Genomic DNA, 19364 nt, shown 5'->3' with positions numbered 1-19364 from the left:
AAAGCACAGAAATATGCAACTTCCATTTCATCCATTTTGATAATGCATTTGCGCAAACGATACGCGAGGTGTGTCCTGGGACAGTCCTGTCCTAGTATGTTACCCATTTTGAATAGAAGTTTTTTTAAGTAGGACAATACAAATTCGTCCTGGGACAGTCCAGTCCTAGTAATAATGATAATAATACATGACATTTATAACGCGCATTTTCATCACTGGGTGATGCTCAATGCGCGAAACAATAATACAGTGACATTATTATACAAATGGAACATTATACATACTACATCAACATAATATTATCATTACACAACAATGTAATAACTAAACATAGAGTCATTAATACAAAATATGTTATAATACATCCACATGCTATGTCAAATACGGAAATAATATAAAATAATGATATAATAACATAAACTAAATTAACAGTCATATTGGGGTCAAATTACAAAGATGCACTAATCAAGATGTGTTTTAACAAAGAGATGGTGTTTTAACTTTGATTTAAATATTGATAAGGACTCCGCTTCTCTTATTCTTTTAGGAAGAGAGTTCCAGATGGAAAGTACGACGTGACTGAACGATCTGCCGCCGTAAAATTTATATCTATATTTAATAGTGCGGTAGAAGCCTTATTGTGGTCTGTTTCTGAAGGCCATGAATCATTTTGCATTTTCTGGCCTCAGCACTGGCAATGACTTCAAATAGAGAAGCGATCTCAGAATTGTGTTGTGTAAAGCTGCTACAGTGCCATGGTCGGAAACTGATCCCAGTGATACAGTATCCTCCTCATCTAACTCAACGTCAGGTGTTCTCGTCACAAGTAAGGATGATGGGGAGCATTTCTCAATGGCCTATCTGATGAAAGCAAAAGTAATATCGGGAATCCCCAGTACCAGTATTGGTATAGAGAAACTCTTGTGTCGTTTGGGACTCTACTTCACCACTGACCTCATGATTCACAGGATGTCTTTGTATTTTCATTGGCTGTTAGCAGGATATTAGCATTTTCATTATCTACTTCACTGCAGGATACAGTAAGCCAAATTTCAATAGACCAATCATTGGCAAATGTCAATATAACTGTTTTCTGGTAAAATGTATGTCTATATACGAGATCTTTAATGACTAATGTTGTATAGCAAAAATAAATGGGACTTTGATGCCATGTCGATATAAGCGTTGTCAATATATCTGCTCTGCACTATATATATAAAAAAGAAAACTTATCAGAAATTATTTGCAGCATGGTGAATATGATTTGTGTTTTCATACCTTTGTGGTCCAACTAAAAAAAAGTTTTAAATCCAAAGTCTACTTTATGACAATTTATTTCTATATCTTCTATTTAACATTTGCTAATTACACATCTAGTTCCCAATATTTCATTGGTAGCAACCTCGCCTGCAAAGCCAATGGAATGGTTTCTAACCGGATTTAAGTCAATAGTCATTTATTCTGAACCCTCTGTCCACCCAATTTGGTTCGTTAAATCTGATGGAAAGCATTTTATGATAGACTAGCATCCTATCTAAAAGCTTGTAAGCAATCAATTACTGTCACTTAATGCTGCAGAAATCGGTATATAGCTATAAAGGACTGCCTTTTACACTTTCATTTGTATTGAACCTTGTTTTAACAAATAAGTACCATGATAATTAGATATGGAACCTTTGTAAGAAATATTTGAAATTAATTTAATTATATTTTTTTTAAAGTGTGTTTCACTTTCTAAAATAATGAGCATTATGAAGCAAGTTAAAAAGTTACCTAAATGAAAGAAGAAGAAAAAACAATAAGTACAAAAAAAGCAACTCCATGACTAACTCACTTTAAAAAAAACGTGTCTTTTGATCTCATCAGCACTTTTAGAGCCAAGTCTTTGAGAAGGATCCTTAGTGAGGAGACCCCGGATAAGACTTTTCACCTCTGGAGAGAATTCCTTTGGGTATGGAGGCTGAAATTTCATGATGCGTCTGAGGAAGATAACAGATAACTATAAGTCATTCCGAGGGAGTTTGCAATAAATGGAGGAAATCATATCATATATCAGGTTTTGGAACCTTCAGTCAGGAGGAAATTTGACATTTTAAAAATCCGAAAATTATAATTCAAAAATTTCTGAAAGGAATTGATTAAAATAGGTTTTCATTCCTCAAATATTGATAATCAAACTAATCAGAAAATGGCAAACAAGCTGTTTACTTTGAAATTTCACATTGTGAATTCTTCTCCCCATCTACGGTGAAAGGCGAGGCACCAGTCAAAAGTTCATAGGTCAGCACGCCAAGAGACCACCAGTCAACAGCCTGAAAAAAAAAAAACGATAGTAAAATCAATCTGAACATCTATAATATCTAAAGTCATTTCAATTTAAAAGCCAAGCAATGGATTGCCTTTGGTTTGTAGTAGTAGTATAGTTTTCACAGTAATTGATGAGTTATGCTTTCAGAGCGGATCATTGTGTCCAATTTATCACGATGTCCTCAATTTTATCCTATAACCAAACATTTTTTAAAATAGCTTTAGAAATTATTTTAGCAACACACATAATGCTCAACTAGTGAAACGCTCAAGATTAAGATTATTGCAGAGCTAGTAACATAAAACATTTCACAAGTAGTAACAGCACTATAACACGTGGCATGGCAACACACATATAAACATGGAAATATTATACAATTATTGAACTTACAAAGTCATGACCTGTTTGACCTCCCCTAACAACCTCTGGTGCCATGTACTCGATGGTGCCACAGAAAGAGTAGGTACGGTGGGTCTGGAACAAATCACATACACACAGGATTTTTTTTAATGCATGCATCTTTCTTTAAAACTGACATGTGCACTGTATAATGAGTCTTGTTAAAGTAAATAATAGTATTTGCTTTTCTTACTATTAAGCTGTTAGAAGCTGCAAACTGTAAAAATTATTGAACACAGTTGAATGTAACATAACAGTCTTTAAGAAATAACGAAATGCGTACGGAATAATAATAATAATAATAATAATAATAATAATAATAATAATAATAATAATAATAATAATAATAATAATAATATAATAATAGTAATAATAATAATAATAATAATAATAATAATAATAATAATAATAATAATAATAATAATAATAATAATAATAATAAGGAACGTTTCAGGCACGAAACTCTGCTTCAGCCAATCAAGGTTAAAAAATAAAACAAGTGAATCATTGGCTGATTAAGGTTTTAGGCCCTCACAGATATTTGATGGTAGGATTATCGATATTTCAAATTTAATCAAATTAGCGCAAAGGAAAAAAGGGGAAAAAACAGATAGGGGTGGGGCGAAAGAAAGCAAATTGGTGCAAATAAGATTAAGATGGGGGAAAACAACAAAAACAAACAGAGAGCGGATGGGACGAAAGACATTTTTAAAAATTTTAAATGAAAAGAAAAGAAAAACAATGATAGAAAGGAAGATGATAAAGATCCTTACCGAATCTGAAGGCAGGAATTCCTTGCTGAGTCCAAAGTCTGTCAGTATGATGTGTCCGTCAGAATCTAACAGGATGTTTTCTAGCTTGATGTCACGGTAAATTATGCCCAACTGGAAATGGAAGGGAAAACATTGGAGACAATATGAATGAATGAGTTTGGGCTGTCATTATTCCCAGACGCCTGTCTGGGGATAATAAAAAGTCGTTATCCCCAGACAGGTGTCTGGGGATAACCAATTTTTGTTATCCCCAGACACCTGTCTGGGGATACTATCCCCAGACGCATGTAGCAAGTGGGCAGAAAGATTTTATGCAAAATGCCAAACTAGGCGTGAAAAATACCAAATATTCTGGAAAAAATACTAGTGGTTGTGTCCCAAAACAGTTAATATATCAAGTGATATTTAACACAAGATGAAAGTAAATAGTGATCAAATGTCAAATCCAGCTCTTTTTTAAAAAATATTTTAAAGCAAATGGATCAATGAAATTTCTTTTGTTACTTTGATCTGAAAACGTCAAACTGGCAATTCGACTTTTTATTTTCAACCAGGAAGAAAGTTGATAATCATCAAATCTGTTCATAGTCCACCAACCATTTAAATTTTCATTACCTACCTACCTGTTAACTTTATTGATCATCTCTTGTTTCTATAATTTGCTCATTCTGGCCACAATTTTGGGGCGACCGGGAATAATTTTTATGTCGCGGACGAATTCCTAGGCCATGGTGTTTTCGCCCCAAAGCCCAAAACCCACACCTGTTATTTTCCTGTCTGCTTCGCACAAGACAATACAATTTAGTATCACACGTCCACAAAACTAGATCCAACAACATATTTTTATTCGAATCAGAGATGAAAATAACTACCAAAACAAGGAAGCAAAAATGGTGGAAATATGTTGAGCTCATATATGATGAATTAAAAATATTCCGATAGCGGTGTGAATAGGCAGCTCAGTGGGTAAGGCCACCTTTCATTTTACTCCTTTTAGCTGCACAGATTCGACCCAGTCGCGACCGACCCCCCCCCCCCCCCCCCCCCCCTCATTTTTTTAATTTTTTTTTTTTACTTTTCTTTCTTTCTTCCCAATTGATATTCATTGTTTCCACTTTTGTTACGAGTTCCGAGCAAGAGTTTTTTTTTAATCAGTTGAATTTTTTATTTCTCCGATAATATAATTTCATGATTTAATTTGCTCTTGATCTATTATTGTTTTTGTTTTTGTTTTGGTCAATGATAATAATAATAATAATAATAATAATAATAATAATAATAATAATAATAATAATAATAATAATAATAATAATAATTGTAATATTTGTTATTATTATTACTATTACCATCATAATCATTATTATATTATTATCAATAATAGTATTATTTTTATTATTAATACTCTTATTATCATACTATTACTATTATTATTATTATTATTATTATTATTATTATTATTATTATTATTATTATTATTATTATTATAATTATTATAATTATTATTATTATTATTATTATTATTATTATTATTATTATTATTATTATTATTGTTAACACTATTCCCTGCTCCGAGGGAAATCTCTCTTTTTCTTTTTTTTTTTAAATATTTTGACCTAAACCTTAGAGTTTTTTGTTTGCTAAACCTTTATGTAAATGTTCCGTTTCTGAGCATGAATTTCTTAAATTGTTTTTATTTTTAAAACAATTATTGTTTTTATTTTTTAAAACAATTATTGTTTTTTTTTTCTCCTCTATCTGACCATTTGGTCGCTCTCTGAATATTTCTGTTTGTTTGCTTTTTAATTATTTATTCTTTTTAGACACTATTTGAGATCGGAGTGGGGACGAATATATTTGCTAGAAACTAGAGAAAAAAACAAGAGAGAGAGAGAGAGAGAGAGAGAGAGAGAGAGAGAGAGAGAGAGAGAGAGAGAGAGAGAGAGAGAGAGTTTAATAATAAAAAAAAAAAGAGGTGGGGGGAGGATGGGTGGACATTTATCCCTTTCAACGTTCTGTAAAAAGAAGACGGAATTTAAAAAAAAAAAAATAAAAAAGTGACGTTACCAGGATTCGAACCCACAACGTCGATTATGGTCAAACTTCCAGGGCAGACGAATAAACCATTCGGCCATGACACCCACTTCGAAGTCGACGCATATTGTGTATATGTAGTAACAACTGATTTTAATGTTGGTTAATTTTATGTTTTTATAGATATTTTATTAACTTTCCTTATTTCTATGTGCATCTGGAAACATTCCATATTCTGGAATGTGGATAATTGTTTAAAAGAGCGGAGTTTCAAATATGCGTCTGGGGATAATGAAAATTCGTTATCTCCAGACAGGTGTCTGGGGATAACAAATTTTTATTATCCCCAGACAGGTGTCTGGGGATAATCACAGCGATGAGTTTGTTATCGTGCTGTTTGTTTCTACTCATTCTATCACCAACGATGCAGTTTGTGCAGCATCAGCTGCTACTGCTACTACTATTACTACTACTACTACTACTACTACTATTAGTACTTCTACTACTTCTACTACTACTACTACTACTACTACTACTACTACTACTACTACTATTACTACCGCTACTACAACTAATAATAACAAGAACATCATCATCAACAACAACAACAATAATAATAATAACAATAATAATAATAATAATAATAATAATAATAATAATAATAATAATAATAATAATAATAATAATAATAATAATACTGCTGCTACTGCTGTTGTTTTTGTTTTGTTTTTTTGGGGTTTTTTGTCGTTACAGCTGCTGCTGCTATTACTGCTTCATCGTTTTCAACATCTTACTACGTGTTAGTATAACAGCAACGGCATCGACAAACTGTATAACAACAATAGATCCCTATTCTTTATTGTTTGATTACGTTAAAAGCATTCATTCCACGTCTCGTTCTTCGCCAGGATAGCAGCTCAGTTAAAACCACCCATCTGATCCTGTTTATCGGCTTTCCTTTACACTAGTGTTGGGTTATTTGATCGCTTTTACTCGATCGACGACCGAGCGCCAAGCCACGAGTCAGTGCTCGATCTCAATGCCGGAAGAGCGAGTTAGTAAAACGATCACTCGATCGTAAAACGATCAAGCGGGTTGTGAGCTTGAGACGATCTTGACACGTGAGACGAGCTTGAGACGATCAGGATTCGAGCGAGCGGAGGGGTAACGAGTGTTTCGAATCATTTCAAATTCAAACGATCACAGTTTGCCATCCGATACCAATCGCCAATGTTTGCACACGGTAGTCTGTGGTTCTTCCACAGCCCTCACTCCTTGTCAGATGTTAGTGTGTCTGGGTGGCAGTGGCAGGGAAATTCGTATAGGTGTATCACGCGTGTGTGACAAGACTTCATTAAACCTACTAAAGTTTGACTATCACACACACACACACACACATACACACACACACACACTAAGGCTATTTCTATGACACACACGCATCCCTCTATCAATGAACACTCCTACAGTAGTGCGGCTATGTGGTCTAGTCATGACGTAACTATAGGTAGTACTCTAGTCGACCATGGCTCTCGTGCATTATAATGGTCTAGTGGTATGACACCCGCTTTGGGATCGGAAAGTCCTGGGTTCGAGCCTCGCGCTCGGTGCATAGTTGAGTCTTTGGACAAGGCTCTTTACTCACATTCTCTCACCGTACTCAGGTGTAAAATGAGTACCTGGCCGTTAACAGCGTTGTCTTTGTCTGAAAAATTGTAATATCGCCTAACAGGCGGCATGTCCCGTCCTACATATTAAATGTTGCTGTTGACCGGGGACCCCTTTACAAAGCGCTTTGATCACATTTAGTGGATATTGTAAAGCTCAATTTTTTAAAGTAAAACATTAGCTTTGAATATGGAATGTTTCAATTTTAGATGCCTGTGTATTCTTTGTTAGTTCCCATCATCATCATCATCATCATCATCATCATCATCATCATCATCATCATCATCAGGGGCAGCGGTACGGTCTTTGGTTGGCACCCGAAAGGTACCGAGTTCGATCACCCGCCGCTGAGTGGTCTTGAGCAAGTCACCTTGCCCTAACTAAATTTGCGGCGCTGCACTGCGGCTATCGCTTGGGTTATTCCAGTCTTCCCTTAGAATAGACCCGAAAGACGAATCTCCCCTATGGGATGAATAAAGGGAATTATGTTTAATTTATTTATCATCACCATCATATCAGCGGGATCATCATCATCACCACCACCACCACCACCCTAATAATAATGGATAAAATAAATATCAACACATTTCAATGTAATAATCAAGCTAAAATCAATCAGTGCTCCTAAAAGACCCTTTGATTTCTTTGTCTAATTCGTTCCATACTTTTGGAGTCCCGACAAAGAAAGATTTTCAGCTAACTATAGTTTATATATGGGAATATTAATCAGTCGTTTATATTGGAATCGGAGTTGTCTAGCAGGTGTATTAGTTCAAAGCGCATTTCCAAGGATTTACCATGCTCAATGAACTTCACAATATTTTATTTAATTTATTCCTCCGGCACGCCATATCGACCATACATCCATTTCGTACAGTAGGTACCGATCGCTGTTTGGAGTCTTTTTGTATTAAAGCTCTTTACAATACCCGTCATTGCTTATAAGATAAGAATACATTCACACCTGAGTCAAGTGCCTGACACACGGACTTAACGTCTGGATCACAATTTTCAACAATCACTGTCACTCATCCGGCCATTGACAAGGCTTGATTTTGTGACAAGAGACACCGTACCACTGAGCGACCGAACAAATAATCACCATCTGCGCCATCGTCATCATCATCATCATCATCATTATCATCATCCTCATCACAGCCGTAACAGCCAGCAAAACCACAATCATCATCTTCGGGTCCGGTCTATCCGTGTGGGGGGTGGGGTGGAACCTGCTAAAGTATTTCATTTTTTAAACAGAAACACGATAATCATCATCATCATCATCATCGTCATCCATTGTCGTCGGCATCGTTATCATCGTGTCCGGGCAATCCGTGTGTGTCTGGGTGTGGAACCTGCTAAATATTATTATTATCTACCTACCTAATAAAAACACACCATTCTTGTTCATTTATTTTTCAAATAATGAAATGAAAGGCACGACCTTTCCCGCACACACAAGAGGCGATGACGACCAGTGACAAATTATGGGAGGTGGGGGCGGCCGACAACTTTTGGCGCGACATAAATATGAAATGTTAAGGTGACAGCGGATGATGGTGGTGGGAGGGGGGGGGGGGTCTCAACCCTTCACCATCAACAACTGTTTGATGGCGTGTGTGTGTGTGTGTGTGTGTGTGTGTGTGTGTGTGTGTATGTGTGTGTGATGCGACGAACGATCATAATCAAGGCTGCCAGACAGCCAGATTTCTTCTTGCCCAAGTAGTCAAATAGACCCCAAATAGCCCAACACCACAAGCATTCTGACTCCCTTGAAAAACTCATTTGTTTTGATTAACAAAACAATCGACTACAGTTGGATAAACTTATCTTTTCATTTTTTTTAAATAAAAGATTTTTTTTTTTAAATGAATAATAATAGAAAAGCGTTTCTTAGTAACCAATTTTGAACTTGGCCATCTGGCAGCCCCCATCATAACCAGCTGCAGTCAAGCCAGCCACAGACATAAGAGAGGGAGGGGTATGTGAAGTTTCCTGTGGCAAACGAGTTGCTCGTGTTTTTTTTTTTCAAACGAATCACTGCTCGATGACGTCACTGACTCGAAACCCGCCGGAAACCGACTCGATTTTAGAGGACTCGATCGAAAACCCGCTCGATTTGATCGTTTCAAACTCGACCCAGCACTGAAGCAGTGCTCTTCTTTCTAAGAGGATTGTTTCCATATTAATACTGCGGATTTACTACTTACATCCAGTTTCCTATGCTGCGGAGGTCGACTGTTTGATGTACCCAGTAGGAAAAATAAGAATTTAAAACGCCCCAAAACAATAGATCAAGTTATTTTCCCGGTTTCTGCGGTATGAAACGAAAACCACGGATTTTTGGATAATGTTATACCGACCAAAGTACATGCAGTCAGTGACTGTTTGATAGCACAAAAAAAAAAAAAAACTTGTTAAACATTTGTTCTAATTATTGATATGTTTATTCTTGTTTTCTTTTAGGAGAAATACATTGACTGTTTAGTAAACGATCAAATCGAGCGGGTTTTCGATCGAGTCCTCTAAAATCGAGTCGGTTTCGGGCGGGTTTCGAGTCAGTGACGTCATCGAGCAGTGATTCGTTTGAAAAAAAAACAAAAACACGAGCATCTCGGTTGACACAGGAAACTTCACAGTCCCCTCCCTCTCTTATGTCTGTGGCTGGCTTGACTGCAGCTGGTTATGATGGGGGCTGCCAGATGGCCAAGTTCAAAATTGGTTACTAAGAAATGTTTTTCTATTATTATTCATTTTAAAAAAAAATCTTTTATTTTTAAAAAAAATGAAAAGATAAGTTTTATCCAACTGTAGTCGATTGTTTTATTAATTAAAATCAATGAGTTTTTCAAGGGAGTCAGGATGATTGTGGTGTTTGATAATGTGAGGTTCTATTTGACTATTTGGCCAAGAAAAAATCTGGCTGTTTGGAAGCCTTGATTTTATTTATTTTAATTAATTTTTTTTTTTTTTATGATCGTTCGTCGCATCACACGCACACACCCACACACGCACGCACACACAGGCACACACACGCACACACACAACACACACGCATCAAAACTGCATCAGTTGTTGATTTGGTGAGGGGGTGGCACGTCAACCCCCCCCCCTCCCTAATCAGAGAAGGAATACAGCGATATTCACCTTGACATATTTATATTTATGTCGCGCCAAAAGTTGTCGGGTGTAACCTAGTGCTGGTCGAGTTTGAAACGATCAAATCGAGCGGGTTTTCGATCGAGTCCTCTAAAATCGAGTCGGTTTCGGGCGGGTTTCGAGTCAGTGACGTCATCGAGCAGTGATTCGTTTGAAAAAAAAAAACACGAGTAACTCGTTTGCCACAGGAAACTTCACATACCCCTCCCTCTCTTATGTCTGTGGCTGGCTTGACTGCAGTCTGCAGCTGGTTATGATGGGGGCTGCCAGATGGCCAAGTTCAAAATTGGTTACTAAGAAACGCTTTTCTATTATTATTCATTTTTTAAAAAATCTTTTATTTAAAAAAAATGAAAAGATAAGTTTATCCAACTGTAGTCGATTGTTTTGTTAATCAAAACAAATGAGTTTTTCAAGGGAGTCAGAATGCTTGTGGTGTTTGGCTATTTGGGGTCTATTTGACTACTTGGGCAAGAAGAAATCTGGCTGTCTGGCAGCCTTGATTATGATCGTTCGTCGCATCACACACACACACACACACACACACACACACACCCACACACACACGCCATCAAACAGGTGTTGATAGTGAAGGGTTGAGACCTCCCCCCCCCCCCCTCCCACCACCATCATCCCGCTGTCACCTTAACATTTCATATTTATGTCGCGCCAAAAGTTGTCGGCCGCCCCCCACCTCCCATAATTTGTCACTGGTCGTCATCGCCTCTTGTGTGTGCGGGAAAGGTCGTGCCTTTCATTTCATTATTTGAAAAATAAATGAACAAGGATGGTGTGTTTTTATTAGGTAGGTAGATAATAATAATATTTAGCAGGTTCCACACCCAGACACCCACGGATTGCCCGGACACGATGATAACGATGCCGACGACAATGGATGACGATGATGATGATGATTCTCGTGTTTCTGTTTAAAAAATGAAATACTTTAGCAGGTTCCACCCCCACCCCCCACACGGATAGACCGGACCCGAAGATGATGATTGTGGTTTTGCTGGCTGTTACGGCTGTGATGAGGATGATGATAATGATGATGATGATGATGATGACGATGGCGCAGATGGTGATTATTTGTTCGGTCGCTCAGTGGTACGGTGTCTCTTGTCACAAAATCAAGCCTTGTCAATGGCCGGATGAGTGACAGTGATTGTTAAAAATTGTGATCCAGACGTTAAGTCCGTGTGTCAGGCACTTGACTCAGGTGTGAATGTATTCTTATCTTATAAGCAATGACGGTATTGTAAAGAGCTTTAATACAAAAAGACTCCAAACAGCGATCGGTACCTACTGTACGAAATGGATGTATGGTCGATATGGCGTGCCGGAGGAATAAATTAAATAAAATATTGTGAAGTTCATTGAGCATGGTAAATCCTTGGAAATGCGCTTTGAACTAATACACCTGCTAGACAACTCCGATTCCAATATAAACGACTGATTAATATTCCCATATATAAACTATAGTTAGCTGAAAATCTTTCTTTGTCGGGACTCCAAAAGTATGGAACGAATTAGACAAAGAAATCAAAGGGTCTTTTAGGAGCACTGATTGATTTTAGATTGATTATTACATTGAAATGTGTTGATATTTATTTTATCCATTATTATTAGGGTGGTGGTGGTGGTGGTGGTGATGATGATGATCCCGCTGATATGATGGTGATGATAAATAAATTAAACATAATTCCCTTTATTCATCCCATAGGGGAGATTCGTCTTTCGGGTCTATTCTAAGGGAAGACTGGAATAACCCAAGCGATAGCCGCAGTGCAGCGCCGCAAATTTAGTTAGGGCAAGGTGACTTGCTCAAGACCACTCAGCGGCGGGTGATCGAACTCGGTACCTTTCGGGTGCCAACCAAAGACCGTACCGCTGCCCCTGATGATGATGATGATGATGATGATGATGATGATGATGATGATGATGATGATGATGATGATGATGGGAACTAACAAAGAATACACAGGCATCTAAAATTGAAACATTCCATATTCAAAGCTAATGTTTTACTTTAAAAAATTGAGCTTTACAATATCCACTAAATGTGATCAAAGCGCTTTGTAAAGGGGTCCCCGGTCAACAGCAACATTTAATATGAAGGACGGGACATGCCGCCTGTTAGGCGATATTACAATTTTTCAGACAAAGACAACGCTGTTAACGGCCAGGTACTCATTTTACACCTGAGTACGGTGAGAGAATGTGAGTAAAGAGCCTTGTCCAAAGACTCAACTATGCACCGAGCGCGAGGCTTGAACCCAGGACTTTCCGATCCCAAAGCGGGTGTCATACCACTAGACCATTATAATGCACGAGACCCATGGTCGACTAGAGTACTACCTATAGTTACGTCATGACTAGACCACATAGCCGCACTACTGTAGGAGTGTTCATTGATAGAGGGATGCGTGTGTGTCATAGAAATAGCCTTAGTGTGTGTGTGTGTGTGTGTGTGTGTGTATGTGTGTGTGTGTGTGTGTGATAGTCAAACTTTAGTAGGTTTAATGAAGTCTTGTCACACACGCGTGATACACCGATTTTCCCTGCCACTGCCACCCAGACACACTAACATCTGACAAGGAGTGAGGGCTGTGGAAGAACCACAGACTACCGTGTGCAAACATTGGCGATTGGTATCGGATGGCAAACTGTGATCGTTTGAATTTGAAATGATTCGAAACACTCGTTACCCCTCCGCTCGCTCGAATCCTGATCGTCTCAAGCTCGTCTCACGTGTCAAGATCGTCTCAGGCTCACAACCCGCCTGATCGTTTTACGATCGAGTGATCGTTTTACTAACTCGCTCTTCCGGCATTGAGATCGAGCACTGACTCGTGGCTTGGCGCTCGGTCGTCGATCGAGTAAAAGCGATCAAATAACCCAACCATAGTGTAACCTACATGACCGCCCCCACCTCACATTTGTCACTGGTCGTCATCGAGGCGCGCGCTTTCTTGCTTTGTCGGTTACCTTTCATCACACATGTTCAAATCTTTATCTTATAGCCTATTTACTACTACTGCTATTAATTTTATTTAAACAGGTGATATTACGGTTGTTGCCTTTCCTGCTCTCGGCTTAGTTAGGTTGCTTTAAAATTTGGGCAGGAATATGAATATTTAACATTGTTACTTTCTGTTTAGTTTTTCTTTGTGTATGTATGTATGTGTGTGTGTGTGTGTGTGTGTGTTGTTGTTGTTGTTGTTGTTGTTGTGGCTGTTGTTGTTTTGTTGAGTTTTGGGGTTTTTTTTTTTTTTTTTTTTTTTTTGGGGGGGGGGGGGGGGTGCTTTTCTGACATCCAAACACCAAACCTGAGACTATTTATTTATTACATTTAGTTACTTTGTTTGGTTTCTTTTTTTTTCTCTTCATTTTGTTGTGTTTGTTTTTGTTTTGTTTTTTTTTGTTTGTTTTTGTTTCCTTTTTTTGGGAATGGGAAGAAGGGGTAGTTTTATCCTTAGTCTTTTTAAAAGATGTATGGGATTACCTAACTTGGAACGCACAATAGGGATCGGCGTCGTTTCTGAGTTCAGTCATTTTTTTTTTCATTTTTTTAATTAATTGCTCAGTCCATTAAAGTGGAAGTAGGTATGTGGCTGGGTGGACGCTATTTTAGATCAACGGAAAGCACTTTTCGATTTACTAGCATCCTATTAAAAGTTTGGGGTCCCAATAGCTCAGTAGATAGTGCACTCGCTTAACATGCAAGGAACCGAGCTCGATTCCGGGTGAAGTAGATACATATATTCTGACCCCTTGTCTACCTAGTAGTGATTGGGAAGCAAAGTCTGTTAGATCTGGCGGAAAGTTCCTTGCGATAGACTAAGGGCAATTGCTTTCGTAAGTTTTCCGATATGGAAACCGGACTGAACTCCGGCTTCATCGGGCCCAATAGCTCTGAAGAAGTACTTTTAAAAAAAAATATTTAAAGCATGCATTTGTTGCGATCCTTAATGTTGTGATTATTAGTTGTGCTGTGGCTCAGCGGTAAGGTGTCTCTTCTTGTCATAAATCAAGCGATGTTAAGCGTTGTAAGTGGTCGAGTGGGTGACAGTGATCCTGGAAAATTCTGATCCCGAAGTTAAGTCCTTGTGTAAGGCACTTACCACACATTACTTTACTCGACTCAGGTGTGAATGTATAACTATCTATAAGCAGTGACGGATACTATTAAGAGTTTTAGTACAAAAAAGACCCGAAACAGGCGACTGGTACTTTATGAAATGGATGTAGGTTTGTATGGCCTGCTAGGGGGAAAATTGAATTATTATGAAGTTCATTGATCCGTGGAAATGAGCTTTGAATTCATACACCTGCTTGACCACTCCGATTCCAATATAAACGACTGATTAATGTTCCCATATTATAAACTATAGTTAGCTGAAAATCTTTCTCTGTCGGGGCCCCAAAAGTATGGAATATGAAAAGTATGGACAAAGAAATCAAAGACGCTCCCGAGCTTTAATAATAATTTTAGGATTCTTTTGAAACTATTCCTTTTCAGATAAGTTAGCAATAGTATTTGTTTTGTTTTTTTTCCTAGGTATGGTCTTTTAGGAGCAATTTGTGAATTCTGCGAGCTGTTTTGATTGATGATTACATTAACATGTGTTGATATTTATTTTATTTATTATAATTAAGGTGATGATGATGCTGGGCTGCTGCTCCTGCTGATAATGATGGTGAAGATAAATAAATTATAAAAATAATAATAAATAAAATTCCCGTTATTCATCCCATAGGGAGGTTTTTCTCTACGGTCTATTCTAAGGGAAGACTGGAATAACCCAGGCGTCAGCCACAGTGCAGCGCCGCAAATTGAGCTAGGACGAGGTGACTTGCTCAAGGCCACACAGTGCAGCGGCGGGTGATCGAACTCGGTACCTTTGGGGTGCGAACCAAAGACCGAACCGCTGAGCCACGCTGCCCCTAATGATGATGATGATGATGATGATGGGAACTAACAAATTACACAGGCATCTAACATTGAAACATTCCATATTCCATATTCCATAACGTTTTACTTTACTGTAGGGTAGTGTTCATTGATAGATGGATGCGTGTGTGTCATAGAAATAGCCATAGTGTCTGTCTGTCTGTGTGTGTGTGTGTGTGTGTGTGTGTGATATTCAACCTTTAGTAGGTTTAATGAAGTCTTGTCACACACGCGTGATACACCTACACGAATTTCCCTGCCACCCAGACACACTAACATCTGACAAGGAGTGAGGGCTGTGGAAGAACCACAGACTACCGTGTGCAAACGATGGCGATTGGTATCGGATGGCAAACTGTGATCGTTTGAAATGATTCGAAACACTCGTTACTCGTTACCCCTCCGCTCGCTCGGATCGTGATCGTCTCAAGTCTCAAGATAGTCTCAAGCTCGTCTCTATTCGTCAACTCGAATGATCGTTTTATCAACTCGCTCTTCCGGAATTGAGATCGGACGGTGAATCGTGGCTTCGCGCTCGAATGTCGATCGAGTAAAAGCGATCGAATAACCCAACACTACTGTTTACATAAACACGCGCGCGCGCGAAGACCGAAGACATACAGATATAGAAACAAGTCCCTCTCTCTTTTGTTTATTTCTCGATGTATGTTTAATTTCTATTGTTATTAATATAAACCCAATCAATGGAACAGACCCTAAAATGTACAAGTAAAAGTATAATATTTCTAATTTAGTTTGTCGTCATAAACCTGACCTTATTTCTATTTTCCGTCAACAATTCAATGTTAATCGAGCTCAATCAAAGTCATTAAAATAGGGCTGTCATTATTCCCAGACGCCTGTCTGGGGATAATAAAAATTCGTTATCCCCAGACAGGTATCTGGGATAACCAATTTTTGTTATCCCCAGACACCTGTCTGAGGATACTATCCCCAGACGCATGTAGCAAGTGGGCAGAAAGATTTTACGCAAAATGCCAAACTAGGCGTGAAAAATACCAAATATTCTGGAAAAAATACTAGTGGTTGTGTCCCAAATCAGTTAATATATCAAGTGATATTTAACACAAGATGAAAGTAAATAGTGATCAAATGTCAAATCCAGCTCTTTTAAAAAAAAATATTTTAAAGCAAATGGATCAATGAAATTTCTTTTGTTACTTTGATCTGAAAACGTCAAACTGTCAATTCGACTTTTTATTTTCAACCAGGAAGAAAGTTGTTAATCATCAAATCTGTTCATAGTCCACCAACCATTTAAATTTTCATTACCAACCTACCTGTTAACTTTATTGATCATCTCTTGTTTCTATAATTTGCTCATTCTGGCCACAATTTTGGGGACGACCGGGAAAAATATTTAAGTCGCGGACGAATTCCTAGGCCATGGTGTTGTTCGCCCCAAAGCCCAAAACCCACACCTGTTATTTTCCTGTCTGCTTCGCACAAGACAAGACAATTTAGTATCACACGTCCACAAAACTAGATCCAACAACATATTTTTATTCGAATCAGAGATGAAAATAACTACCAAAACAAGGAAGCAAAAATGGTGGAAATATGTTTAGCTCATATATGAATTTAAAATATTCCGATAGCGGTGTGGATAGGCAGCTCAGTGGGTAAGGCCACCTTTCATTTTACTCCTTTTAGCTGCACAGATTCGACCCAGTCGCGACCGCGACCCCCCCCCCCCCCCCCCCCCCCCCCTCATTTTTTTTTTTTTTTTTTCACTTTTCTTTCTTTCTTCCCAATTGATTTTCATTGTTTTCACTTTTGTTCCGAGTTCCGAGCAAGAGTTTTTTTTTAATCAGTTGAATTTTTTATTTCTCCGATAATATTATTTCATTATTTAATTTGCTCTAGATCTATTATTTGTTTTTTTGTTTTGTTTTGGTCAATGATAATAATAAATAATAATAATAATAATAATAATAATAATAATAATAATAATAATAATAATAATAATAATAATAATAATAATAATAATAATAATAATAATAATAATAATTGTAATATTTGTTATTATTATTACTATTACCATCATAATCATTATTATATTATTATCAATAATAGTATTAGTTTTATTATTAATACTCTTATTATCATACTATTATTATTATTATTATTATTATTATTATTATTTTATTATTATTATTATTATTATTATTATTATTATTATTATTATTATTTTGTTTATTATTATTATTATTAATTATTATTATTATTATTATATTATTATTATTATTATTATTATTATTATTATTATTATTGTTAACACTATTCCTGCTCCGAGGGAAATCTCTCTTTTCCTTTTTTTTTATATTTTGACCTAAACCTTAGAGTTTTTTGTTTGCTAAACCTTTATGTAAATGTTCCGTTTCTGAGCATGAATTTCTTAAATTGTTTTTATTTTTAAAACAATTATTGTTTTTTTTCTCTCTCTATCTGACCATTTGGTCGCTCTCTGAATATTTCTGTTTGTTTGCTTTTTAATTATTTATTCTTTTTAGACACTATTTCAGATCGGAGTGGGGACGAATATATTTGCTAGAAACTAGAAAAAAACAAGAGAGAGAGAGAGAGAGAGAGAGAGAGAGAGAGAGAGAGAGAGAGAGAGAGAGAGAGAGAGAGAGAGAGAGAGAGAGAGAGAGAGAGAGTTTAATAATAAAAAAAAGAGGTGGGGGGAGGATGGATGGGACATTTATCCCTTTCAACGTTCTGTAAAAAGAAGACGGAATTTAAAACAAAAAAAAAAAGTGACGTTACCAGGATTCGAACCCACAACGTCGATTATGGTCAAACTTCCAGGGCAGACGACTAAACCATTCGGCCATGACACCCACTTCGAAGTCGACGCATATTGTGTATATGTAGTAACAACTGATTTTAATGTTGGTTAATTTTATGTTTTTATAGATATTTTATTAACTTTCCTTATTTCTATGTGCATCTGGAAACATTCCATATTCTGGAATGTGGATAATTGTTTAAAAGAGCGGAGTTTCAAATATGCGTCTGGGGATAGACAGGTGTCTGGGGATAGACAGGTGTCTGGGGATAATCACAACGTTAAAATAGAGACTAAATCGCACAGCGTCCCTGGTTGCATAAAAAAAGAAAATGGCCGCGCTCGACCTCTCACTAGCCAGTTTTGATGACGTATTCCCCCTGTTGTCATATTTGCCCCTCTCACTAATCTGTGATAGAAACCGCCAGAAAATTTCGTCAATCAAGAGATGCACTCATAATATTATAATTTTTCTATGTACCAAGCCTAAAGGTAAAGATCATTGTGGATCAAATTGAACTGAGAATAATTTAGATGAGATGGCAAGGCACTTTTTAAACAGCGTGTTGGGTACGTTACAGACATTTTTTAAATATCCATTGGTCTAACATGGCCTGAGGTGGGGAACGGAGAGAAAGGGGGTAGTTCCAAACCAAGGCACATACACTGATGGAGAGAGAGAGAGAGAGAGAGAGAGAGAGAGAGAGAGAGAGAGAGAGAGAGAGAGAGAGAGAGAGAGAGAGAGAGAGAGTTCCAAGTTAGCGGACAATTAAACCAGTTGGTTTGTCAAGAAGGAGCGAAAACGACCCTCAAGAGCACATTCCTTACCAATATGACTGAATGAGATGTAGTTAGAAAAATAATTAAAGCTGAAATTGTAATGCTCGTTTACCCTGGAAATGTTGAAAACAATTTCACAAACACACAAAATTGTCAATTTTGAATACGTTACAAGAAAACGACCGTAACCTGGTGGCACTACAGATTAATTGCCAGACCTCATCGATTTATTCACTTGTGTTAATCAACAATTTATTTCAAATTCTATTGGTAAATACACTAACCCTTTTTGATCCATCTTTAGGGTTACAAAAAATTGCATCATCTCTTTTCATGATCGATCTTTATCGTTATGATTTCCAACAAATGAATAATTAATCTTGGAGTTACCTAATATTATTATTAACATCAATTTGGTAAACCCACTACTAAATTGGACATAACATTCTACCCGCACATACTCAAATATTATTATAATAA

The 19364-nt window shown here is 37.1% G+C and overlaps 1 protein-coding gene across 2 annotated transcripts in view; it reads right to left on the bottom strand.

Moving 5' to 3' along the window:
* The window catches only part of LOC144979410 (ribosomal protein S6 kinase alpha-5-like), a 187266-nt gene that overhangs the window by 38938 nt on the left and 128964 nt on the right, over nucleotides 1-19364 (bottom strand). For both annotated transcript variants that reach the window (XM_078926062.1, XM_078926058.1), the window contains 4 exons: nucleotides 3481-3591; nucleotides 2699-2782; nucleotides 2209-2312; nucleotides 1835-1979 (listed from right to left, as the gene is read on the bottom strand). In XM_078926062.1, coding sequence (XP_078782188.1) covers nucleotides 1835-1979; nucleotides 2209-2312; nucleotides 2699-2782; nucleotides 3481-3591 — 444 coding nt within the window. The remainder of the gene's footprint in view (nucleotides 1-1834; nucleotides 1980-2208; nucleotides 2313-2698; nucleotides 2783-3480; nucleotides 3592-19364) is intronic.

Source organism: Berghia stephanieae, chromosome 1 (genome assembly GCF_034508935.2).
Source record: "Berghia stephanieae isolate SIO BIC M18660-M18661 chromosome 1, UCSD_Bste_1.3, whole genome shotgun sequence".
Taxonomy (NCBI): domain Eukaryota; kingdom Metazoa; phylum Mollusca; class Gastropoda; order Nudibranchia; family Aeolidiidae; genus Berghia; species Berghia stephanieae.
The sequence above is the reverse complement of the archived record's forward strand: the minus strand, read 5'-3'. Positions and strand labels throughout refer to the sequence as shown.